Source organism: Taudactylus pleione, unplaced genomic scaffold, assembly GCF_031769625.1.
Source record: "Taudactylus pleione unplaced genomic scaffold, aTauple2 ptg000575l, whole genome shotgun sequence".
Classification (NCBI taxonomy): Eukaryota; Metazoa; Chordata; class Amphibia; order Anura; family Myobatrachidae; genus Taudactylus; species Taudactylus pleione.
This window is the reverse complement of record NW_028284977.1, coordinates 1,235,196-1,262,659: the sequence shown is the minus strand read 5'-3', so window position 1 is coordinate 1,262,659 and position 27,464 is coordinate 1,235,196. Positions and strand designations below refer to the sequence as shown.

Below are 27,464 nucleotides of genomic sequence, written 5' to 3'. Positions count from 1 at the left end.
AGTGTGGCTTGTGCTGTGTTATACACTGTGTAGTGTGACCTGTGCTGTGTTATACACTGTGTAGTGTGACCTGTGCTGTGTCATACACTGTGTAGTGTGAACTTTGTTATACGCTATGTAGTGTGACCTGTGCTGTGTTATACACTGTGTAGTGTGACCTGTGTTAAACGCTATGTAGTGTGACCTGTGCTGTGTTGTACACTGTGTAGTGTGACCTGTGCTGTGTCATACACTGTGTAGTGTGACCTGTGCTGTGTTATACACTGTGTAGTGTGACCTGTGCTGTGTCATACACTGTGTAGTGTGACCTGTGTTATATGCTATGTAGTGTGACCTGTGCTGTGTCATACACTGTGTAGTGTGACCTGTGCTGTGTCATACACTGTGTAGTGTGACCTGTGCTGTGTTATACACTGTGTAGTGTGACCTTTGTTATACGCTATGTAGTGTGACCTGTGCTGTGTTATACACTGTGTAGTGTGACCTGTGTTATATGCTATGTAGTGTGACCTGTGCTGTGTCATACACTGTGTAGTGTGACCTGTGCTGTGTCATACACTGTGTAGTGTGACCTGTGCTGTGTTATACACTTTGTAGTGTGACCTGTGCTGTGTCATACACTGTGTAGTGTGACCTGTGCTGTGTCATACACTGTGTAGTGTGACCTGTGCTGTGTCATACACTGTGTAGTGTGGCCTGTGCTGTGTCATACACTGTGTAGTGTGGCCTGTGCTGTGTCATACACTGTGTAGTTTGACCTGTGCTGTGTTATACACTGTGTATTGTGACCTGTGCTGTGTTATACACTGTGTAGTGTGACCTGTGCTGTGTTATACACTGTGTAGTGTGACCTGTGCTGTGTTTTACACTGTGTAGTGTGACCTGTGCTGTGTTATACACTGTGTAGTGTGGCTTGTGCTGTGTTATACACTGTGTAGTTTGAGATGTGCTGTGTTATACACTGTGTAGTTTGACCTGTGCTGTTATACACTGTGTAGTGTGACCTGTGCTGTGTTATACACTGTGTAGTGTGACCTGTGCTGTGTTATACACTGTGTAGTGTGACCTGTGCTGTGTTATACACTGTGTAGTGTGACCTGTGCTGTGTTATACACTGTGTAGTGTGACCTGTGCTGTGTCATACACTGTGTAGTGTGACCTGTGCTGTGTCATACACTGTGTAGTGTGGCCTGTGCTGTGTCATACACTGTGTAGTGTGGCCTGTGCTGTGTCATACACTGTGTAGTGTGACCTGTGCTGTGTTATACACTGTGTAGTGTGACCTGTGTTATACGCTATGTAGTGTGACCTGTGCTGTGTTATACACTGTGAATTGTGACCTGTGCTGTGTTATACACTGTGTAGTGTGACCTGTGCTGTGTTATACACTGTGTAGTGTGACCTGTGCTGTGTTATACACTGTGTAGTGTGGCTTGTGCTGTGTTATACACTGTGTAGTTTGAGATGTGCTGTGTTATACACTGTGTAGTGTGACCTGTGCTGTTATACACTGTGTAGTGTGACCGGTGCTGTTATACACTGTGTAGTGTGGCCTGTGCTGTGTCATACACTGTGTAGTGTGACCTGTGTTATACGCTATGTAGTGTGACCTGTGCTGTGTCATACACTGTGTAGTGTGACCTGTGCTGTGTCATACACTGTGTAGTGTGGCCTGTGCTGTGTCATACACTGTGTAGTGTGACCTGTGTTATACGCTATGTAGTGTGACCTGTGCTGTGTCATACACTGTGTAGTGTGACCTGTGCTGTGTCATACACTGTGTAGTGTGACCTGTGCTGTGTCATACACTGTGTAGTGTGACCTGTGCTGTGTCATACACTTTGTAGTGTGACCTGTGCTGTGTCGTACACTGTGTAGTGTGACCTGTGCTGTGTCGTACACTGTGTAGTGTGACCTGTGCTGTGTCGTACACTGTGTAGTGTGACCTGTGCTGTGTCGTACACTGTGTAGTGTGACCTGTGCTGTGTCGTACACTGTGTAGTGTGACCTGTGCTGTGTCGTACACTGTGTAGTGTGACCTGTGCTGTGGTGTACACTGTGTAGTGTGACCTGTGCTGTGTCGTACACTGTGTATTGTGACCTGTGTTATACGCTATGTAGTGTGACCTGTGCTGTGTTATACACTGTGTAGTGTGACCTGTGTTATACGCTATGTAGTGTGACCTGTGCTGTGTTATACACTGTGTAGTGTGACCTGTGCTGTGTCATACACTGTGTAGTGTGACCTGTGCTGTGTTATACACTGTGTAGTGTGACATGTGCTGTGTCATACACTGTGTAGTGTGACCTGTGTTATACGCTATGTAGTGTGACCTGTGCTGTGTTATACACTGTGTAGTGTGACCTGTGTTATACGCTATGTAGTGTGACCTGTGCTGTGTTATACACTGTGTAGTGTGACCTGTGCTGTGTCATACACTGTGTAGTGTGACCTGTGCTGTGTTATACACTGTGTAGTGTGACCTGTGCTGTGTTATACACTGTGTAGTGTGACCTGTGCTGTGTCATACACTGTGTAGTGTGACCTGTGCTGTGTCATACACTGTGTAGTGTGGCCTGTGCTGTGTCATACACTGTGTAGTGTGGCCTGTGCTGTGTCATACACTGTGTTGTTGTGTCCTGTGCTGTGTTATACACTGTGTAGTGTGACCTGTGTTATACGCTATGTAGTGTGACCTGTGCTGTGTTATACACTGTGAATTGTGACCTGTGCTGTGTTATACACTGTGTAGTGTGACCTGTGCTGTGTTATACACTGTGTAGTGTGACCTGTGCTGTGTTATACACTGTGTAGTGTGGCTTGTGCTGTGTTATACACTGTGTAGTTTGAGATGTGCTGTGTTATACACTGTGTAGTGTGACCTGTGCTGTGTTATACACTGTGTAGTGGGACCTGTGCTGTGTTATACACTGTGTAGTGTGACCTGTGCTGTGTTATACACTGTGTAGTGTGGCTTGTGCTGTGTTATACACTGTGTAGTTTGAGATGTGCTGTGTTATACACTGTGTAGTGTGACCTGTGCTGTTATACACTGTGTAGTGTGACCTGTGCTGTGTTATACACTGTGTAGTGTGACCTGTGCTGTGTTATACACTGTGTAGTGTGACCTGTGCTGTGTTATACACTGTGTAGTGTGGCTTGTGCTGTGTTATACACTGTGTAGTGTGACCTGTGCTGTGTTATACACTGTGTAGTGTGACCTGTGCTGTGTCATACACTGTGTAGTGTGACCTGTGTTATACGCTATGTAGTGTGACCTGTGCTGTGTTATACACTGTGTAGTGTGACCTGTGTTATACGCTATGTAGTGTGACCTGTGCTGTGTTGTACACTGTGTAGTGTGACCTGTGCTGTGTCATACACTGTGTAGTGTGACCTGTGCTGTGTTATACACTGTGTAGTGTGACCTGTGCTGTGTCATACACTGTGTAGTGTGCCTTTGTTATACGCTATGTAGTGTGACCTGTGCTGTGTTATACACTGTGTAGTGTGACCTGTGTTATATGCTATGTAGTGTGACCTGTGCTGTGTCATACACTGTGTAGTGTGACCTGTGCTGTGTCATACACTGTGTAGTGTGACCTGTGCTGTGTTATACACTTTGTAGTGTGACCTGTGCTGTGTTATACACTGTGTAGTGTGACCTGTGCTGTGTCATACACTGTGTAGTGTGACCTGTGCTGTGTCATACACTGTGTAGTGTGGCCTGTGCTGTGTCATACACTGTGTAGTGTGGCCTGTGCTGTGTCATACACTGTGTAGTTTGACCTGTGCTGTGTTATACACTGTGTATTGTGACCTGTGCTGTGTTATACACTGTGTAGTGTGACCTGTGCTGTGTTATACACTGTGTAGTGTGACCTGTGCTGTGTTTTACACTGTGTAGTGTGACCTGTGCTGTGTTATACACTGTGTAGTGTGGCTTGTGCTGTGTTATACACTGTGTAGTTTGAGATGTGCTGTGTTATACACTGTGTAGTTTGACCTGTGCTGTTATACACTGTGTAGTGTGACCTGTGCTGTGTTATACACTGTGTATTGTGACCTGTGCTGTGTTATACACTGTGTAGTGTGACCTGTGCTGTGTTATACACTGTGTAGTGTGACCTGTGCTGTGTTATACACTGTGTAGTGTGACCTGTGCTGTGTTATACACTGTGTAGTGTGGCTTGTGCTGTGTTATACACTGTGTAGTTTGAGATGTGCTGTGTTATACACTGTGTAGTGTGACCTGTGCTGTTATACACTGTGTATTGTGACCTGTGTTGTGTTATACACTGTGTAGTGTGACCTGTGCTGTGTTATACACTGTGTAGTGTGACCTGTGCTGTGTTATACACTGTGTAGTGTGGCTTGTGCTGTGTTATACACTGTGTAGTTTGAGATGTGCTGTGTTATACACTGTGTAGTGTGACCTGTGCTGTGTTATACACTGTGTAGTGTGACCTGTGCTGTGTTATACACTGTGTAGTGTGACCTGCGCTGTTATACACTGTGTAGTGTGACCTGTGCTGTGTCGTACACTGTGTAGTGTGACCTTTGCTGTGTCGTACACTGTGTAGTGTGACCTGTGCTGTGTCGTACACTGTGTAGTGTGACCTTTGCTGTGTCGTACACTGTGTAGTGTGACCTGTGCTGTGTTGTACACTGTGTAGTGTGACCTGTGCTGTGTTGTACACTGTGTTGTGTGACCTGTGCTGTGTTATGCACTGTGTAGTGTGGCATGTGCTGTGTTTTGCACTGTGTAGTGTGACCTGTGCTGTTATACACTGTGTAGTGAGACCTCTGCTGTGTCTTATACTGTGTAGTGTGACCTGTGCTGTGTTATACACTGTGTAGTGTGACCTGTGCTGTTATACACTGTGTAGTGTGACCTGTGCTGTGTTATACACTGTGTAGTGTGGCCTGTGCTGTGTTATACACTGTGTAGTGTGACCTCTGCTGTTATACACTGTGTAGTGTGACCTGTTCTGTGTCATACACTGTGTAGTGTGGCCTGTGCTGTGTCATACACTGTGTAGTGTGACCTGTGCTGTGTCATACACTGTGTAGTGTGGCCTGTGCTGTGTCATACACTGTGTAGTGTGGCCTGTGCTGTGTCGTACACTGTGTAGTGTGACCTGTGCTGTGTCGTACACTGTGTAGTGTGACCTGTGCTGTGTCGTACACTGTGTAGTGTGACCTGTGCTGTGTTGCACACTGTGTAGTGTGACCTGTGCTGTGTTGCACACTGTGTAGTGTGACCTGTGCTGTGTTATGCACTGTGTAGTGTGGCCTGTGCTGTGTTTTGCACTGTGTAGTGTGACCTGTGCTGTTATACACTGTGTAGTGAGACCTCTCCTGTGTCTTATACTGTGTAGTGTGACCTGTGCTGTGTTATACACTGTGTAGTGTGACCTGTGCTGTAATACACTGTGTAGTGTGACCTGTGCTGTGTTATACACTGTGTAGTGTGGCCTGTGCTGTGTTATACACTGTGTAGTGTGACCTCTGCTGTTATACACTGTGTAGTGTGACCTGTGCTGTGTCATACACTGTGTAGTGTGACCTGTGCTGTGTCATACACTGTGTAGTGTGACATTTGCTGTGTCATACACTGTGTAGTGTGACCTGTGCTGTGTCATACACTGTGTAGTGTGGCCTGTGCTGTGTCATAGACTGTGTAGTGTGACCTGTGCTGTGTCATACACTGTGTACTGTGACCTGTGCTGTGTCATACACTGTGTAGTGTGACCTGTGCTGTGTCATACACTGTGTACTGTGACCTGTGCTGTGTCATACACTGTGTACTGTGACCTGTGCTGTGTCATACACTGTGTACTGTGACCTGTGCTGTGTCATACACTGTGTAGTGTGACCTGTGCTGTGTCGTACACTGTGTAGTGTGACCTGTGCTGTGTCGTACACTGTGTAGTGTGACCTGTGCTGTGTCGTACACTGTGTAGTGTGACCTGTGCTGTGTTGTACACTGTGTACTGTGACCTGTGCTGTGTCATCCACTGTGTAGTGTGACCTGTGCTGTGTCATCCACTGTGTAGTGTGACCTGTGCTGTGTCATACACTGTGTAGTGTGACCTGTGTTATACGCTATGTAGTGTGACCCGTGCTGTGTCATACACTGTGTAGTGTGACCTGTGCTGTGTCATACACTGTGTAGTGTGACGTGTGCTGTGTCATACACTGTGTAGTGTGACCTGTGCTGTGTTATACACTGTGTAGTGTGACCTGTGCTGTGTTATACACTGTGTAGTGTGACCTGTGCTGTGTCATACACTGTGTAGTGTGACATTTGCTGTGTCATACACTGTGTAGTGTGACCTGTGCTGTGTCATACACTGTGTGGTGTGACCTGTGCTGTGTCATACACTGTGTAGTGTGACGTGTGCTGTGTCATACACTGTGTAGTGTGACCTGTGCTGTGTCATACACTGTGTAGTGTGACCTGTGCTGTGTCATACACTGTGTAGTGTGACCTGTGCTGTGTTATACACTGTGTAGTGTGACCTGTGCTGTGTTATACACTGTGTAGATTGACCTGTGCTGTGTCATACACTGTGTAGTGTGAAATGTGCTGAGTCATACACTCTGTAGTGTGACCTGTGCTGTGTCATACGCTGTGTAATGTGACCTGTGCTGTGTCATACGCTGTGTAGTGTGACCTGTGCTGTGTCATACGCTTTGTAGTGTGACCTGTGCTGTGTCATACGCTGTGTAGTGTGACCTGTGCTGTGTCATACACTGTGTAGTGTGACCTGTGCTGTGTCATACACTGTGTAGTGTGACCTGTGCTGTGTCATACACTGTGTAGTGTGACCTGTGCTGTGTCATACACTGTGTAGTGTGACCTGTGTTATACGCTATGTAGTGTGACCTGTGCTGTGTCATACACTGTGTAGTGTGACCTGTGCTGTGTCATACACTGTGTAGTGTGACCTGTGCTGTGATACACTGTGTAGTGTGACCTGTGCTGTGTCATACACTGTGTAGTGTGACCTGTGCTGTGTCATACACTGTGTAGTGTGACCTGTGCTGTGTCATACACTGTGTAGTGTGACCTGTGCTGTGTCGTACACTGTGTAGTGTGACCTGTGCTGTGTTGTACACTGTGTACTGTGACCTGTGCTGTGTCGTACACTGTGTAGTGTGACCTGTGCTGTGTCATCCACTGTGTAGTGTGACCTGTGCTGTGTCATACACTGTGTAGTGTGACCTGTGTTATACGATATGTAGTGTGACCTGTGCTGTGTCATACACTGTGTAGTGTGACCTGTGCTGTGTCATACACTGTGTAGTGTGACTTGTGCTGTGTCATACACTGTGTAGTGTGACCTGTGCTGTGTCATACACTGTGTAGTGTGACCTGTGTTATACGCTATGTAGTGTGACCTGTGCTGTGTCATACACTTTGTAGTGTGACCTGTGCTGTGTCGTACACTGTGTAGTGTGACCTGTGCTGTGTCATACACTGTGTAGTGTGACCTGTGCTGTGTCATACACTGTGTAGTGTGACCTGTGCTGTGTCGTACACTGTGTAGTGTGACCTGTGCTGTGTTGTACACCTTGTAGTGTGACCTGTGTTATACGCTATGTAGTGTGACCTGTGCTGTGTTATACACTGTGTAGTGTGACCTGTGCTGTGTCATACACTGTGTAGTGTTACCTGTGCTGTGTCATACACTGTGTAGTGTGACCTGTGCTGTGTTATACACTGTGTAGTGTGACCTGTGCTGTGTCATACACTGTGTAGTGTGACCTGTGCTGTGTCATACACTGTGTAGTGTGACCTGTGCTGTGTCATACACTGTGTAGTGTGACCTGTGCTGTGTCATACACTGTGTAGTGTGACCTGTGCTGTGTCATACACTGTGTAGTGTGGCCTGTGCTGTGTCATACACTGGACCTGTGCTGTGTCGTACACTGTGTAGTGTGACCTGTGTTATACGATATGTAGTCTGACCTGTGCTGTGTCATACACTGTGTAGTGTGACCTGTGCTGTGTCATACACTGTGTAGTGTGACTTGTGCTGTGTCATACACTGTGTAGTGTGACCTGTGCTGTGTCATACACTGTGTAGTGTGACCTGTGTTATACGCTATGTAGTGTGACCTGTGCTGTGTCATACACTTTGTAGTGTGACCTGTGCTGTGTCGTACACTGTGTAGTGTGACCTGTGCTGTGTCGTACACTGTGTAGTGTGACCTGTGCTGTGTCGTACACTGTGTAGTGTGACCTGTGCTGTGTCGTACACTGTGTAGTGTGACCTGTGCTGTGTTGTACACTGTGTAGTGTGACCTGTGTTATACGCTATGTAGTGTGACCTGTGCTGTGTTATACACTGTGTAGTGTGACCTGTGCTGTGTCATACACTGTGTAGTGTTACCTGTGCTGTGTCATACACTGTGTAGTGTGACCTGTGCTGTGTTATACACTGTGTAGTGTGACCTGTGCTGTGTTATACACTGTGTAGTGTGACCTGTGCTGTGTCATACACTGTGTAGTGTGACCTGTGCTGTGTCATACACTGTGTAGTGTGGCCTGTGCTGTGTCATACACTGTGTAGTGTGACCTGTGCTGTGTTATACACTGTGTAGAGTGACCTGTGTTATACGCTATGTAGTGTGACCTGTGCTGTGTTATACACTGTGTAGTGTGACCTGTGCTGTGTTATACACTGTGTAGTGTGACCTGTGCTGTGTTATACACTGTGTAGTGTGACCTGTGCTGTGTTATACACTGTGTAGTGTGGCTTGTGCTGTGTTATACACTGTGTAGTTGAGATGTGCTGTGTTATACACTGTGTAGTGTGACCTGTGCTGTTATACACTGTGTAGTGTGACCTGTGTTGTGTTATACACTGTGTAGTGTGACCTGTGCTGTGTTATACACTGTGTAGTGTGACCTGTGCTGTGTTATACACTGTGTAGTGTGGCTTGTGCTGTGTTATACACTGTGTAGTTTGAGATGTGCTGTGTTATACACTGTGTAGTGTGACCTGTGCTGTGTTATACACTGTGTAGTGTGACCTGTGCTGTGTTATACACTGTGTAGTGTGACCTGCGCTGTTATACACTGTGAAGTGTGACCTGTGCTGTGTTATACACTGTGTAGTTTGAGATGTGCTGTGTTATACACTGTGTAGTGTGACCTGTGCTGTGTTATACACTGTGTAGTTTGAGATGTGTTGTGTTATACACTGTGTAGTGTGACCTGTGCTGTTATACACTGTGTAGTGTGGCCTGTGCTATGTTATACACTGTGTAGTGTGGCTTGTGCTGTGTTATACACTGGGTAGCTTTAGATGTGCTGTGTTATACACTGTGTAGTGTGACCTGTGCTGTGTTATACAATGTGTAGTGTGACCTGTGCAGTGTTATACACTGTGTAGTGTGGCCTGTGCTGTGTTATACACTGTGTAGTGTGACCTGCGCTCTTATACACTGTGATGTGTGACCTGTGCTGTGTTATACACTGTGTAGTGTGACCTGTGCTGTGTCATATACTGTGTAGTGTGACCTGTGCTGTGTTATACACTGTGTAGTGTGACCTGCGCTCTTATACACTGTGATGTGTGACCTGTGCTGTGTTATACACTGTGTAGTGTGACCTGTGCTGTGTCATATACTGTGTAGTGTGACCTGTGCTGTGTTATACACGGTGTAGTGTGGCCTGTGCTGTGTTATACACTGTGTAGTGTGGCTTGTGCTGTGTTATACACTGTGTAGTTTGAGATGTGCTGTGTTATACACTGTGTAGTGTGACCTGTGCTGTGTTATACACTGTGTAGTATGGCCTGTGCTGTGTTATACACTGTGTAGTGTGACCTGTGCTGTGTTATACACTGTGTAGTGTGACCTGTGCTGTGTCATACACTGTGCAGTGTGACCAGTGCTGTGTTATACACTGTGTACTGTGACCTGTGCTGTGTCATACACTGTGTTCTGTGACCTGTGCTGTGTCATACACTGTGTTCTGTGACCTGTGCTGTGTCATACACTGTGTAGTGTGACCTGTGCTGTGTCATACACTGTGTAGTGTGACCTGTGCTGTGTTATACACTGTGTAGTGTGACCTGTGCTGTGTTATACACTGTGTAGTGTGACCTGTGCTGTGTCATACACTGTGTAGTGTGACCTGTGCTGAGTTATATACTGTGAAGTGTGACCTGTGTTATACGCTATGTAGTGTGACCTGTGCTGTGTTATACACTGTGTATTGTGACCTGTGCTGTGTTATACACTGTGTAGTGTGACCTGTGCTGTGTTATACACTCTGTAGTGTGGCTTGTGCTGTGTTATACACTGTGTAGTTTGAGTTGTGCTGTGTTATACACTGTGTAGTGTGACCTGTGCTGTTATACACTGTGTAGTGTGACCTGTGTTGTGTTATACACTGTGTAGTGTGACCTGTGCTGTGTTATACACTGTGTAGTGTGGCTTGTGCTGTGTTATACACTGTGTAGTTTGAGATGTGCTGTGTTATACACTGTGTAGTGTGACCTGTGCTGTGTTATACACTGTGTAGTGTGACCTGTGCTGTGTTATACACTGTGTAGTGTGACCTGCGCTGTTATACACTGTGAAGTGTGACCTGTGCTGTGTTATACACTGTGTAGTTAGAGATGTGCTGTGTTATACAATGTTTAGTGTGACCTGTGTTGTGTTATACACTGTGTAGTGTGGCCTGTGCAGTGTTATACACTGTGTAGTGTGACCTGTGCTGTGTCATATACTGTGTAGTGTGACCTGTGCTGTGTTATACACTGTGTAGTTGGACCTGTGCAGTGTTATACACTGTGTAGTGTGGCCTGTGCTGTGTTATACACTGTGTAGTGTGACCTCTGCTGTTATACACTGTGTAGTGTTACCTGTGCTGTGTCATATACTGTGTAGTGTGACCTGTGCTGTGTTATACACTGTGTAGTGTGACCTGTGCAGTGTTAAACACTGTGTAGTGTGGCCTGTGCTGTGTTATACACTGTGCAGTGAGACCTGTGCTGTGTTATACAATGTGTAGTGTGACCTGTGCTGTGTTATACACTGTGTAGTGTGACCTGTGCTGTGTTATACACTGTGTAGTGTGACCTGTGCAGTGTCATATACTGTGTAGTGTGACCTGTGCTGTGTTATACACTGTGTAGTGTGGCCTGTGCTGTGATATACACTGTGTAGTGTGACCTTTGCTGTGTCATATACTGTGTAGTGTGACCTGTGCTGTGTTATTCACTGTGTAGTGTGACCTGTGCTGTGTTATACACTGTGTAGTGTGACGTGTGCTGTGTTATACACTGTGTAGTGTGACCTGTGCTGTGTTATACACTGTGTAGTGTGACCTGTGCAGTGTCATATACTGTGTAGTGTGACCTGTGCTGTGTTATACACTGTGTAGTGTGGCCTGTGCTGTGATATACACTGTGTAGTGTGACCTGTGCTGTGTCATATACTGTGTAGTGTGACCTGTGCTGTGTTATACACTGTGTAGTGTGACCTGTGCTGTGTTATACACTGTGTAGTGTGACGTGTGCTGTGTTATACACTGTGTAGTGTGACCTGTGCAGTGTCATATACTGTGTAGTGTGACCTGTGCTGTGTTATACACTGTGTAGTGTGGCCTGTGCTGTGATATACACTGTGTAGTGTGACCTGTGCTGTGTCATATACTGTGTAGTGTGACCTGTGCTGTGTTATACACTGTGTAGTGTGACCTGTGCTGTGTTATACACTGTGTAGTGTGACGTGTGCTGTGTCATATACTGTGTAGTGTGACCTGTGCTGTGTTATACACTGTGTAGTGTGACCTGTGCTGTGTCATACACTGTGTAGTGTGACCTGTGCTGTGTTATACACTGTGTAGTGTGACCTGTGCTGTGTTATACACTGTGTAGTGTGACGTGTGCTGTGTTATACACTGTGTAGTGTGACCTGTGCTGTGTTATACACTGTGTAGTGTGACGTGTGCTGTGTTATACACTGTGTAATGTGACCTGTGCTGTGTTATACACTGTGTAGTGTGACCTGTGCTGTGTTATACACTGTGTGGTGTGACAAGTGCTGTGTTATGAATGTGTATGTGTGGCCTTTGCTGTGTTATATACTGTGTAGTGTGACCTGTGCTGTGTCATACACTGTGTAGTCTGTCCAGTGCTGTGTCATACACTGTGTAGTGTGGCCTGTGCTGTGTTATACACTGTGTAGTGTGACCTGCGCTGTGTTATACACTGTGTTGTGTGACCTGTGCTGTGTTATACACTGTGTAGTGTGACCTGTGCTGTGTTATACACTGTGTACTGTTACCTGCGCTGTGTTATACACTGTGTAGTGTGACATGCGCTTTGTTATACACTGTGTAGTGTGACCTGCGCTGTTATACACTGTGTACTGTCACCTGTGCTGTGTTATACACTGTGTAGTGTGACGTGTGCTGTTTTATATACTGCGTAGTGTGACCTGTGCTGTGTTATGATTGTGTATGTGTGACCTGTGCAGTGTTATATACTGTGTAGTGTGACGTGTGCTGTGTTATACACTGTGTAGTGTGACCTGTGCTGTGTCATACACTGTGTAGTGTGACCTGTGCTGTGTCATACACTGTGTAGTGTGACCTGTGCTGTGTTATACACTGTGTAGTGTGACCTGTGCTGTGTTATGAATGTGTATGTGTGGCCTGTGCTGTGTTATATCCTGCGTAGTGTGACGTGTGCTGTGTTGTACACTGTGTAGTGTGACCTGTGCTGTGTTGTACACTGTGTAGTGTGACCTGTGCTGTGTTGTACACTGTGTAGTGTGACCTGTGCTGTGTTATACAGTGTATAGTGTGGCCTGTGCTGTGTTATACACTGTGTAGTGTGACCTGTGCTGTGTTATACACTGTGTAGTGTGACCTGTGCTGTGTTATACACTGTGTAGTGTGACCTGTGCTGTGTTATACACTGTGTAGTGTGACCTGTGCTGTGTCATACACTGTGTGGTGTGACCTGTGCTGTGTTATGAATGTGTATGTGTGGGGATGTGTTTTTTCATCCTGACAGTCAGGATATCGGGACGTAAAATGTTGTCACTGGAATCTCGACACCTGTTAGAATCCTGGCACCGGCATCCTGTCTGCTGCTAAATACTGGGGTTAGGGGGAGGGTTAGTGGTTACTGTTAGGCAATAAGGTGGAGGTTAGGTTTAGACAGTGGTGAGGGTGAGTTAGGGAGAGGGGGAGTTAGGGAGAGGGGGAGTTAGGGAGAGTGGGAGTTAGGTAGACGGGGAGTTAGGGAGAGGGGGAATTGACCTCTGGCCTGACAACTAGGGGGTACCCCCGTCCCGGGCCTCAAGGTTCCGCAACAATACAAATGTATTATTTAACACTTCAAGGCTGCCAGGAGCTGAGCTCGGGGTGGGCAGACTGTGTCACTGTGACATCATGTCATCATGTCGCAGGCATCGCAGGTGCAGCACAAACAATGCTGGATACTGTGGTGGGGGAGAGGTGGACATGAGCCACTGCCCACATTTGGGGAAGGATCATTGGTGCCGGCAGCCAATCTCCATGTTGCCAGTGCTGTGGGCTGAAGTGGCAGCTGGCAGAACCACCCACCCATTGCAGCCTAATTGTCATGTCACAGGCTGTGTTTGAAAAATGACAATTGGGAGATGATTGGCTGGCACCTTATCACTTCTCACACTGTATCCTAACACTGCTTAGTAACTAGACCCCTGAGTGCTCTGTAGTATAACCTTCCTAATGATATAGATATGTGTTGCATGCCATGTAGTGTCCTGTACATCTGTATATATATATATATATCTATATATATTTTTATTTTTTAATTTTTTTTTAATCGATTCCTACCTACCTATACACTCTAAAATAATTGTCGCTGTTTAGTGTTATGAGTCACACAAGAAATAATTGCTTTCAGACTTTGATTGTGGTTCCAAAGCACAAAAAGTTATTATTCAATATAAAAACAGATAGTTACACGCTGTGATCTAAATACAATTAGCGCAAATAAATCATACAGACCTAAGGTACAGTCGTAACATAATCACGTGCTCTGGACCCAGATCCCGGCATCAAAGTAGAAACCTTCATCAACAGCAAAGCAAGCAGACTGGGCATCTAGTTTCAGAGAGCACACATATATACTCTTACAGGAATAGGCAATACAATAGAACAGTTTGGCATGATTCCATTGGTTCTTCTTCCTGGTTCTTCTGTTACAATATAGTTCATAGGTCAGTTCATATGGACACAATCCAGCCTCCAACAGCCCATTGCGTCCTTTTTCCCACTGCATAATAAATCTAAGCTGGTTACATTACAGAGTACATTTTAATGTTTAACTCTCTATGGTCTATAGTTTGCAGACACATGTTGCGATCTTCTCACCGATGATACCAGAATCTGCAAAGACACAGTGGATCAGCACAATACCAAACACGGTCTGCTTACCATGTACTATACCTTAGATATCAAATAACATTATTTCACAACATTACTAATACTGAATAAACCTTGAATATTACACTTTAATACTAGGAAACCTTTTATGTAAGTGTGCAGTGTGTAAGTATTGGGGTATTGAGAAAAGATGATAGTTAGCGTTGTGCGACTATGTGTTTGTGGAGTACACCATGGTACGTGTTTTGCAGGGTTGATAATTTTATATGTTTTAGTGACTGTCTGTATTTATATGATGAGGTCTTTTAACATATTTCTATTGCGTGGGAATCCCATGATGCTAAATAATAGCATCGCTGTATGTACTTATAATGGGCGAGATTCACTGAAATGGAGGTGGGCGGCCAGTCGCAAAATGGCGTCTCATTGCCTTTTGCAAAATGGCGTCATGCAGATTTAATTTTAAACTGATCCTGTCTCAGCCAATTATCCGGCTTCGACAGTCCACTCTTTGATAGCAAACAACATGCTATCATACTTAAAATTAATTTAGGCTTACATTATGACATATTATTTAATGTTAATATATGGGATGGCACAAGATGGTTCTTAAACCATCAATAATGTGTCTCTACCCTTATACGCACACCCTTATACGCACACCGTGGATCTTGGGAGATAATGGGAAAGATGTGAGAATGCTCCAATCCTATAAAGGAAGTCTTGAGGGGGAATATGGACTTACATTATTTAAGATGTTTTAAAATAACATTTTAATAACACATTTCATGCATGTCTAAATCTTTTACATCATATGATGGTACTTTCTAGTTCAGAGTTATAATGCAGTCCTACATTTACCTCAGTTTTCATATTGTTACTACTGACCATCATCATAATTTCATTCTTCCGATTTACCTTATGTTTACATTTTCCACATTTCAACACAGTAGGAACACACCTGACACATAAGGCAATTACTATGAAGACAAACAGTATGAGGATCAGGAGTTTCCCTATACTTGCAATCATTTCCTGGACCCACTCTCCTAAACCTGAGAACCATTTCACTGGGTTCAACCATGAAACCCATTCCTCTACCTTTTCTTCTACTTCAGCCACTGAAGCATTATGGTTCTTTTGAAATTCCAATTTTAACTGCAGAATTTCATCCATCTTCCGGTCTATCACCTCCTTGGGATCGCTGGTATCGTTTTTAATGTAAGTGCAACATTTTACACCAAATTGGGTGGCCAAAGTTACGCAATACCCTCCAGTGACAGCTGTTAAATAATTTAACACTAGTCTATGTTGCACTAGTTCTTTCTTGTAAGCTTGCAACTCCCTACCTGTATACCTGAATGTGTCATCCTATACATCTCGGTAATATTATCTATTTAGCAAGATCTTGGATATATCTAAAATTTAATGTACCCCGAGTGATCCTGGTGGGATCCAGTGCTACCAAAACTTGAAAACCAGTTGCCTCACTAATTAACTGTGTGGCTTTATGTATGTCACCAGGTATCCTATTTCTTTTGTCTCTGAGTTCATACTGTGTGTGAAGATATGGTGATGGTGTGTTTTTATGAATACCAAGCATTTCACCATGTGTAAGGGTCATAACCTCTGGAAGTACTCTTCCCAAGTATCACAAACCTTCGGAACTCGGAGAGAGCCAGCTATATGCTTTCCTTCCACATATATTAAATATACATCATCAGAGAGAACATAAGGAATAGAATACATCATGATCATCCAACACATTTCCCTCACAAATGATCCTATCGCCGGTTCTCCCATCTGGCTAATACATGTTTCTGGTTGTATAACCCTAGCACAGTACCCTTCTGGTATTCTGCCAACCATTTCTTTGGTGTTACTTAGTGTATATTTATAGCGGAAGTGTCTTCCACCTGACCTAATTGTGCATAACAGTTCATAATTCATAGGCTCACAATCAGCTCTTAGTGAGAAGGTCATTGTCTGGTTATTCCTAGTCATCTCCCAACTTCCTGGTACTTTGGAGTTGGTGATGTTTAAACATAAAAGTATTTTGTCTACCTGGTACTGGTGCAGTTTAAAATGGGGTGGTTTGGTGTTAAGAAATTTTCCATCCAGTGTCTTCCCTTTTTGTAATTCTAAAATTTCAGATACTTTTAATGGGAATGGCACTAATCCTACATTATGCTGTCCTTGGGGCACGTGAGAGCACACCCAACAGTCAGTTTGGTTCAAAATTTTTCCCACCATGGTATGATAATCCTCTAAAGGATACCCACCCCAATACTGGTTATACTTAGGTTGGCACTGTTGGATGCATCTTTCATTGACTAGGGACCCACAGAACTCACACATACAATAATCCTCAGATGATAGACCTTCACACTGTCCCCGAGTATCCAGAATAGCAGATCTCTTAACAATTACTGTACTGGGTTTGGCCCTTCTCCTGACTCCTTCTCCTGACTCCATTTCATTGGTATCACCATCACTTCCCCTCTCTGTCCTCTGTCCTCCGTCACAAAAAACAGAGATCCCGAAACAACCTTATATAATGAGGACTCTGGCAGAAAACACAAAGATAACCATAGCAGACCAATCCATTGCTGAAAACACAGATCTTCAAATTTCTTTAGCTCAGGTATCTCACTGTAACCTTTAACCTTCCCGGAACATATTCATGATTGACAGGTCCATGTTATCTGCCTCGATTCCGCCTTGTTTCTCCACTGGTTGGTTGACCTTCTTACAGTGAGTGGAATGGACCCAGGTATCTCTCTCCACCACCTTCAATTAAGTTGTACTCATCAGCAACACCTTATATGGACCTTCCCACTGATCAGTCAAACAACCTGAATGCATGAAATTTTTGATCATAACAAATTCTCCAGGTTCAATATCATGACAGTTTGTTTCAGGCATATCATGTGACAACAATTTCAGTTTCTGCTGTTGCTGTTTTAATTGTTTACTCATTGTTATAAGATACCTTACAGTTACCTCGTTGTTACTTTTCAAATCTTCTTGCGGAGTTATAATCAAATTAGTTTGTCTACCAAACAGTATTTCAAAGGGGGACAGATTGAGAGGGGGTCTAGGAGTTGTCCTGATACTATGAAGGACAAGTGGTAGTGCTTCTGGCCAACCCAGTCCAGTTTCCAACATGATTTTACTTAATTTGCTTTTAATAATCCCATTCATCCTTTCCACCTTGGCACTGGCTTGCGGTCGGTAGGGCGTGTGAAGTCGACTATTAATACCCATCAGCTTACACATATTTTGAAAAACATCACCTGTGAAATGAGTACCCCTATCACTCTTAATAATTCTAGGGATACCGTATCTGCATACAAACTCCTGAACAATTTCTTGGAAGTAAACGCAGCAGTATTAGTGGCAGCTGGGTTTGCCTCAACCCATTTAGAAAACACATCAGTGCACACTAATACATACTTGAGATTCCTGCAGGGCGGTAATTGGATGAAATCAATTTGTATTACCTGAAAAGGTCCGTCAGTCAGAGGAATGTGGGATGGTTCGGTAGGGATCATTTTCCCAATGTTTTCCTCAAGCAGGTCAGATAGGACATTGCTCTATTATCCACTTGAGAAGAAAAACCTGGTGCACACCAGTATGCTCTCACCAATTTTCACATACCTTGCTTTCCCAAGTGAGTCAGACCGTGTGCTGCCTCAGCCAGGCTTGGGTAGTACACCTTGGGAGCCACTGGCTTACCTTGTCCATCCCTCCAGAGTCCAGAGGACTCTTGCTCACATCCCTTGGACCTCCAGACTGACTTTTCCTGGGTAGAACACAAATTTTGCATCTCAATTAATTTCAGCATATCAATTGTTTGGAAAGTCATGATTTGTTCAGTTGGTACATTCATTTTTAACCCTGCTGCCCATTTTGCAGCTTTGTCTGCCCTCTTGTTGCCCCGTGACACCGGATCATCTTCACATGTATGGGCTTTACACTTAATTACTGCCACTGCCTTTGGCAATTGGATTGCTGTCAGTAGTCCTTTTATATGTCTGGAATGTGCAATTGGTGTGCCTGATGCTGTCATAAATTTTCTCAGATGCCATAGAGCGCCAAAATCATGTACCACCCCGAAGGCGTACCTAGAGTCAGTGTAGATATTGACAGATTTACCTTTTGCTAACTCACACGCTCTCTTTATTGCCAACAGTTCCGCCACTTGGGCCAAGTGTGGTGGGCCTAAAGGTTCGGCTTCTATAATTTCCTCATCATTTACCACAGCATAACCTGTACATAACTCTCCAGTGTCATGAGGTCTTTTAACATCTTTCTATTGCATGGGAATCACACAACGCTAAATAACAGCATCGCCTTATGTACTTATAATGGGCGAGATTCACTAAAATGGCGCTGGACGGCCAGTTGCAAAATGGCATCTCATTGCCATTCGCAAAATGGTGTTTTGCGGATTTAATTTTAAACCGATCCTGTCTCAGCCAATTATCCGGCTTCAACAATATATATATATATATATATATATATATATATATATGTGTGTGTGTGTGTGTGTGCGTGTGTATTGTCAGGTGGTATGTGGTGTATAGAGTGTTGTAGGGATTGAAACCGAAATGCGATGATTGCAGGTCATCAATTTTTTTCTTTCAAAAGTTGTACTTTTACCAGTCAAGCATTAGGTGGCATTAACTGGGTACAGATGAGCAGTGACGGGGCCTAGAGAGGAAAGGTAATGGGCACACGGTATGTCATACTGCTGCGCTGCTGTAACTACTGTGCTCTGGCCAGGGACATTTCTAGTGAGGAGGGGGCCCATGTGCAGTCTCCGTCATGGCCCCCCCCCCCTCTGTTCGGCACCTGGCAGTGCACTGAGCTGTGCGCGGCGAGCGCTGGAGTTATAGACTCTTGGCACTAGAGTGTGAACAGGATCTATAGCGCATCTACAGATCACTGGGAAAATGGCAGCGACATCCATTTTCCAAACATTTTTACAGCACCAAACCCCCATGCTGATGTGGGACTTCAAAGAGGTAAGTATATTATGGTGCAGGGTGTGCATTGCGGGTCCCCACTGGACCCATTATAGATACCTTCCCCAGGGTGGCACCTAACCCTAACCTCCCCCAGGTGGTGCCTAGCCCTAACCCTCCCTAGTGGTGCCTAACCCTAACTCCCTACCCTGCAGCCTAGCCCAAACCCTCCCTGATCAGTGCCTAAGCCTAACTCACCTCAGGAGGTCCCTAAACCTAACCTTCCCATCCCCGGCCTAACCCTAAACCGCATACTTATGATTGGTGTGCCAGTGGTTGGTATGCTGATGTCGGTATCTTGATCTCATCAGGATGGCAGCGGCGGCATTCTGATGGGCATCGGGATTCCGACATTGGTATATTTACATCCGGCATCCCATCCGCCGGCAACCTGACTGCCTGCCCCTAGATGATCTTAACCCAATGTGTGTTCAGTCTATACCATCCAGGATATTAAGAATGCCTGAGATGCTAGAAAAACCTAACTTGACTTCATGTCACTGTAACTCCTAACTATGGAAGAAGATACAGGTGTAGGAGTGGGACTTAAGGGCTGCCAGGACTTGAGTGAGATATTGACTAAATAAGAATTGGGATATCCCAACCACATGCACTGTGACTGCCTGATTATTCCCAATGGCAAAAAAAGTGCATAACAGCCAGGAGAACTTGTTCAAGCCGGATATAACTTGTAACCATGCATTGTCTGGCTCAAGCTGAGCTCATACAGGTTCATTAAGTTTTTTCAATTGAGGTTAAACATCTGTATGACTGCTCTCGTAGCCTCTGCTACACCTCTACCTGCTGCTGATTCTGTTTTGTTTCTGCCTCCTGTGATCTTGCAGACAGGTTGTAGAATGCAACTATGAGTAAATATTGGAAAAACATAGCTCCAAACCCACTGGTGTTGGATGCCATTCCTATTTAGAAAAGTAGCAAGATCTCTGTTTTCATACTTTACACCATTATCAGACTTAAAACTTTTCTTTTGAGACCTGTCTGTGTTTTACTAGACTCTTGTATTCTTCAGCTTTACTCTTAGTTTTCTGAAAGTATATGTGTGTCATACTTGAAGCATCATCTATGAGTGTCATGAAGTAATGACTGCCACTCAATGACTCCACCTCAATTGGTCCACATACATCCATGTACACTAGTTCCAATTGTACAATAGTTCTGGATGCTAACTTAGGAAAAGGGCAACATGTTTGCTTACCCTTCACACAACTTTCACATACTGATGTTGCTGGGTACACGGACAATGCCATCTAGAAGATTCTATACATTGTCATGTCATATGTGACCTAGGCTGCTGTGCAATTATTCCATAAATGGTTTATAATATAAAGCGTCATCACACAACACTCCTCAGTATGTAGGATATACAGTTGTAGGAGCTCATTTTTTTACAATCTTTCTTATTGTATTTCTAGATCTGGTACAAAGAGGACATATTCTCTATCTTTGATAACTGTTTCACCTTTAATTCTCAAGTACACATTAATTGTCCCAACATTCATAACATTAATGACTGTATTTCCCATTCCCCTGCTGCTTACATGCTAACATGACTTTATTGACTTGAACCAACTTTCATTGCAGCTGAAGGTCCTCATAGCTCCTGAGACTATATACCAGCTATCTTTGTAATGATTGTCGGCTGACTGTGCTGACTATACCTTTCTATCATGCTTGCATGCTGAAATACCGTCTTGGTTCATTCGCTTTACATTCTGAGACCATATGTCCCATTTTGTACTACTTGAAACACTTGCACTTGTGCCTTTTAGGTTTCATGCCCTTTGACTATACAATGGAATTCTGACCATTGGTGTAAACAGGTTTGTGCTCCTGAAGTGACAGTAGCTTGTTCTGTACAATCTCTGTTGGGCTTGTTCTGTACAATCTCTGTTGGGCTTGTTCTGTACAATATCTGTTGGGCTTGTTCTGTACAATCTCTGTTGGGCTTGTTCTGTACAATCTCTGTTGGGCTTGTTCTGTACAATCTCTGTTGGGCTTGTTCTGTACAATCTCTGTTGGGCTTGTTCTGTACAATCTCTGTTGGGCTTGTTCTGTACAATCTCTGTTGGGCTTGTTCTGTACAATCTCTTTTGGTAGTTTGTAGCACATGACTCCAAAGGAAAGTAAACTCTGGTGTAATTTTTGCAGCATTGCCATTTACTACTTTCTTGTTATCTACTTGGATGCCTACTGAATTCAAATACTGAGATATAGGCAGCATTCTAGCTATATAATTGTTCATATTCCTGCACATGTTAAGCTTAGTACTGTACATAGGGCCTAATACAGAGATGGGCACTAATGCGATCAAGGCTGCAATTTCACACAGATCGCAGCTGCAAAAATATGCTAATGGTTCAAAAGTTTACCCAAGCATAGTGATGCCCACTGCTGCCTTCTCATATCTGTCCAATGTTGTGCACCAGAATAAACATCGGTAACATCAATGCATATTGATCAGCCATACAGCCCTTGCAGAAGGTCTGATCTGCCTCAAGTAGAGCAGCTCTCCTGACACGCAGGCTGCTTCCAGGCTGCAAAGGATATCACAATGGATGCTTTATACATGCCCATGGAACAGCATTTAAATGGATGTACAAGCCTGTGTTATTCTAATCATCCCCTGTTACCACACCCCAACGCTAACTACCTGTCACTCACTTTGCTAATGGATACTCCATGTGGGAAAAATCGCAAAACAATGCACAATGTGGCTGACATACATTTGCAATGGCAAACAATTATTTGATCTACATAAAAATCACCATTGTGTACATCTCCGTATCAGGCCCAGAGTGTGCATCAGGTTGATTAGACTCATTAGGAATATCTGCTATGTTATCCACATTTCATGCACTGTTACCTTCCCATGAATTATAGAATACACATGCTGTTCTACAGCTAGACATATGGTTCCCATGGCTCTATCTACATCATTTGGATTGGGATTATCACCGGGCATACAAGCAACTTTCCATAATGTTTCCTTTTTTAACTGCAATTGGAAAATTAACTTCCATGTAGTGTGTTTCTCTGCACTCACTAATTTGGTAAAGTTCATGCTTGCTCCTGCACTATACATTTTCACCCTTAGGGGTAAATTTACTAAAGTGAGAGTTTTTATAAGTGAGTTTTAGAAGAGATGTTGCCCATAGCAACCAATCAGATTCTACTTAACATTTAACTAGCACCTTCTAGAAGATAATAGCTAGATTCTGATTGGTTGCTATGGGCAACATCTCTTCTAAAACTCGCTTCTAAAAACTCTCACTTTAGTAAATTTACCCCTTATTGTTAAAAAAGGAATTTTCTGTACTCGCTCATATCCTTTGATTCCTTGTCACATATTCTGTATCACTGTAGCAGAGTTCTTGGTATCATTAATCTGAACACATTAGCGGTGTGAGAGCTCGGTGACCTGGACCCATCATGTATTGTCAGATCCTACAGTTGATATTGATGGCAGTGGTGTGTAATGCAGGTTAGTCCACACAGTAGAACATTTAACCAGATCTTAGGTGTAATAACCAGACAGGACAAGTTTACAGTATGACACATGGATAATGCAGCAGGTACGTGTAATCTCATATGAGTATAATGCTGGAGATTATCAGGGGCACATTCTTATAGCATGGGGGACAGAGCTGAGAAAGCATGGTATGGTTGCACATGCACAGTAGCATACAATATTGGAGGATGAAGTGGCTGGTTCCATCATGACACTAAATTGGTGCTACATTGACTACAAATGTTATAAATCCTGATGACATTTTATTGTTGGCTGATTGACCAAAAATGATATCTGTGGAATTATTTTCATATGTTACACAATAGCAAACCACTGCCTTTCCCTATTGTTATTATGATCACTATCTATCCCAGAGACGGTGTTGATAATACATGCAGGCAGCACTAGCTCTTACTCACAGTGACCCAGGCTGGTAATGTGTGTCTCTGTGCATAGTGATAGACCACTTACCTGTGGGTACTGGTACAGACTCAGTAACTGGGCCATCGCATGACTTGTATGGAAACCAGAGTCACCGACAAATCCAGCTACTTCCCCGTGTTCTATACATGAGTAATTAGGAGCCTCCTTCTTTTCTCCAGACAATATCTGCAGGACATAGCTTAAGGATTTCTTTGTATCCCCACAAGTGTTATATATGTGATAGCCCAGAGTAACATTGGGGAGAAGGTCGGGGTCCTTGTTAATTTTGTCAACAGCAAATATGAAAGACAATATGCTTCTGTACTCTTCAATGTTAATGCTGCAAGATTTTTAGATATGGTTTCTTTAAATTAAACAGCAAATCATTTCATGACATTATTTCTTATGTACAGATATGAGATTATACATCACATAGAGCACGTATAATAATCAGCGCCATCAAGGAAGATAATACAAGAACATATGCAAGAATCCTAACCAGCTGCCACAATAGAGTAAGGAGGCAGATCTCTATAGCTATATACAGTTGTTTCACTATGAGTGTTCTACACCAGTGACATCACTATTGGGTGTGGTCCACACAGGGTATTAGCAGAGCTAGGTGTCACCCCCTCAGATGATGTCACTGAGCAGCACTGCAGGAGTGATGGATGACACACACGTATCACCCACACTGTGCTGGGAGATAATGGGAGCTGCCCAAAAGCTCCCGGAGCTCTGGACAAGTCCCCATAAAGACAAGAATGGGGGTGTGACATGTGGTCACTCTCCCACAATGACATACATCAGGGGATGTGGCCTTGTGGGTACAAGTCCATGCCCCCTTTTTTTTGTATTTTTTCATTCTTGGATTTTTTTGTCCCTGTCACTGTTTAATTTCTCTGCTATTCATTCCTATCTGTCTTTCTGTTCTTGTTAGCTTTTTCCTTTTCTTTTGCTTTTCTATGTACTTGGACCCCCTCCTTCATGAGCACCAGGTACCAGTGATGTGTGGTGAGGTCAATGGTTTATGGAGGCACATGTAGGGGTTGGTCAGAGTGCTGGGAGCCTGTCTCACCCCCTACTCACTTTAACTCACCTCTCACTACACTAAGCTTCAGTGTCTTTTCATTCTCCTACTTACATCACAAACTGTCTCTTCTCTTCCTCCCTCTGCAGCTGCTGACTGAGCTCTGGTGAGTTTCTGAGCAGAGCACTTCCTGGTCACATCACACATCCAAGATGTCCATCAGTGCACAAGGCACCCACACACATGGGGGGCACGATCATGATGATTGCTCTCCTCCACAGACAGAGGAGACTGCTGCTGCTCTGCAGCAGCAAGCACTCTCTAATTGCAGCCCAGCACACAGCAGTCTGTGCTATGCTGCTCAGCTGACAGGGACGAGGGGGGCGGCATTGGACCTGGGCTCCCGTCGGGTCTCTTCAGCAAGCCCGTGCCTGGGAGATTAGTATGCTCTCACTCTCGGTGCCCCTGGGCCCCGCAAACTCAGGTCTCCACCAGAGTGGGTATGTCTAATGCCACACTAGAGGCGTGGATAGTGTTACCTATCATTTTAACAAAATAAAATACTAACTCTATCGTTTTCACATCTCATCATCTTCCATCATAATCATTAACACAATTATCATATCCAGCAACCTTTGTAAATGTCATTATCCACTACACTATATATGTATTACATACACATATATATGTGAGCATGTGTATATAAAATGTATGTGTATGTATGTGTAAAAAGTATATGTATATAAAATATTGTGATACTGTAAGTGGAACTGCAGTGTAATATTCATTAAAATATTATGACACTGTAGGTCATTGATACCGTAGTGTAATATATAAAATTGGTACAAATTGACGTGTGTGCTGTACCCCACTTCATTCATATTTGTTGATATGGAGAACGATCAGTTGAGAGGAGAGTGGGAACCACATACTAGTACATGAGCTGCTGCCAGTGCCACCAGTCATGATGATACTAGTCCGTCTACATCATCTACTAAAGCCGATGTTCATGGGCATACAGGGCTTAAGTCAGGGCATCTAAAATCAAAGAACCAATCTTTTACAGTAGTTAAGAAAAAAACATTAAAGGGAAAGTTAGCTGCAGAAAGACATCAAATTGGCAATAGGCCTTTCACCTCATGAAGTGGTAAGGAAAGGCTAATGCTGGTGGTTCTGCCTCATATGATGATGTAAACCCTTCTCCCTGTAGACATTTTAAAAATATTAAATCGTTAAGGCACAGGAACCAACTGTGCACTCAGAAATGTCACAAATCCCTGTGGAGAGTCTAAGGCCCATATTCAATTTGGAGTGAAAAAGTCTGAGTCTGGCCTTTTCGCCGTCATCTGAAGTTTTGCCAGCGAAAAAGTATTGCGCGCATCCCCACATATCCCCGTATTCAATTGCAAATGTGCGAAAACGGGACCCGGCAATTTGGAAATTGGCAAAAAGTTCTGGCAGTTTTGGGGAAATCAGCCTGTCACCCTCTAAAGATGATCTGACATGGGGGATCACTATGGGTACCCCCAAATAGCCCTGCTAAAGGTATTTGGGGTTTTTAAATGGTCTCAAAAGGTGCTATTTTGCGTCATTGAGCAAGTGATGAAGAATATATTTTTTAATTTTGTGGGGGGGTAAATAAGTATTCCCATAAAATTTGGGGTACATGAAAATAGGTGCAAGCATAGTACAAAGTCACTAAAATAAAGCTTTAAAGTGCACAAAAAAATACACCTTCAGCAATGTCCTGCAATAAAAAAAACATCCCCCATACTTCCAGACCCCCAGAGGCTATTTCGCTAGTTTCTGAATTCGTACCCCAACTTTTTTTTTTGCCCATTTTTTCATAGCGATATTTGGGGTGTCCTTTGTGTACTTTTTTGGGTTTTTTTGACAAAGCATCAAGGGGGTATAAAAAGGGTTTAGGGTGGTCCCCGCAAGTCTGCACCCTAAAACCAGAATTCTGCAATTTTTTCTGCCAGGCATCCATTGCCGATACTTTTCTGCTGGTTACAATGCTCAAACTTTTCACACCGGCGAAAAGTCGGGGAAATTGAATATGGGGATAAATAAAATCGGTGAAAATGACATCATCGCCGAAAAAGTTTTGCCGAAAATGGCTTTTCGCTCCAAATTGAATACGGCCCTAAGTGTGTTGGTGGGTGCCATGTGTGAGCCTGACCTTTTGAATACTATAGTCGAAGAAGATCCTCCTTCCACCACTTGTGCATCCTCTGCAAATGTGAAGATGAGCAGCACAAGTCAACATGCTGACATAGAAATTGAGGATGCTTCTATGGAAGTGCACCAGGATGAGGAAGATATTTGTATAGCTGATGCTAATAAGGATGTTGATGATGAGGATACTGATAATGAGGATGTTGTTGATGTAAATCAGGCCCCAGTGGAAACAGTTGTTGCCCATGATAAGAAAAAGCCAACTGTCATGCCTTGGGCATAAAACAAAAAAATCCAGTTTTTACGTGGAATAATTTCTACCCAAATCCAGACAACAGTTGTTAAGTCATCTGTACCCATTGTCATGCAAGAGTAAGTAGCGGTAGGGACCCTAACCATCTAGGAACCTCCTCCCTGTTACGTCATCTACAGTGCATCCAACAAGTGTTTGCAAAATTTAGAAACTTTGGATAAAAAAGTAACAACAAGCAGTCCAGCGTCAGCTACATCCATTCTCTCTGCTAGATCCAAACACCTGGCATCTTTACCACCAACACTTTCATCAACAATTTCTTTAATCATGATCAGAAGTAGTCCTGCATCCAATTTGATAAGGCTAACTCAGTCCTCTTCTATACTTGATCCCTTAGAAGAATCCTTGAGCACTACACCTGCTGCTGGGAGTAGATATTCATCCCAGAAAGGGACCAGGAAGACTACTAGTAGTAGTTCTAAAAAACAATTGACTGTTAAACAATTCTTTGCAAGAGGGAGCAAGTATGACAGCAGTCACCTAGTTGCCCAGTGCATCACTGACGCCATAAAATCTATGCTGGTAGTAGATGTGTGTCTGATATACGCCATTA

The 27,464-nt window shown here is 43.9% G+C and overlaps 1 protein-coding gene across 1 annotated transcript in view; it reads right to left on the bottom strand.

Moving 5' to 3' along the window:
- Positions 1–23,735, bottom strand: part of LOC148481530 (vomeronasal type-2 receptor 26-like) — a gene marked incomplete at its 5' end in the record, with an annotated part of 115,204 nt that extends 91,469 nt beyond the window's left edge. Inside the window, one exon of the mRNA XM_088453287.1 lies at positions 23,439–23,735. Coding sequence (XP_088309413.1) covers positions 23,439–23,735 — 297 coding nt within the window. The remainder of the gene's footprint in view (positions 1–23,438) is intronic.
- Between the last annotated feature and the right edge of the window lie 3,729 nt (positions 23,736–27,464).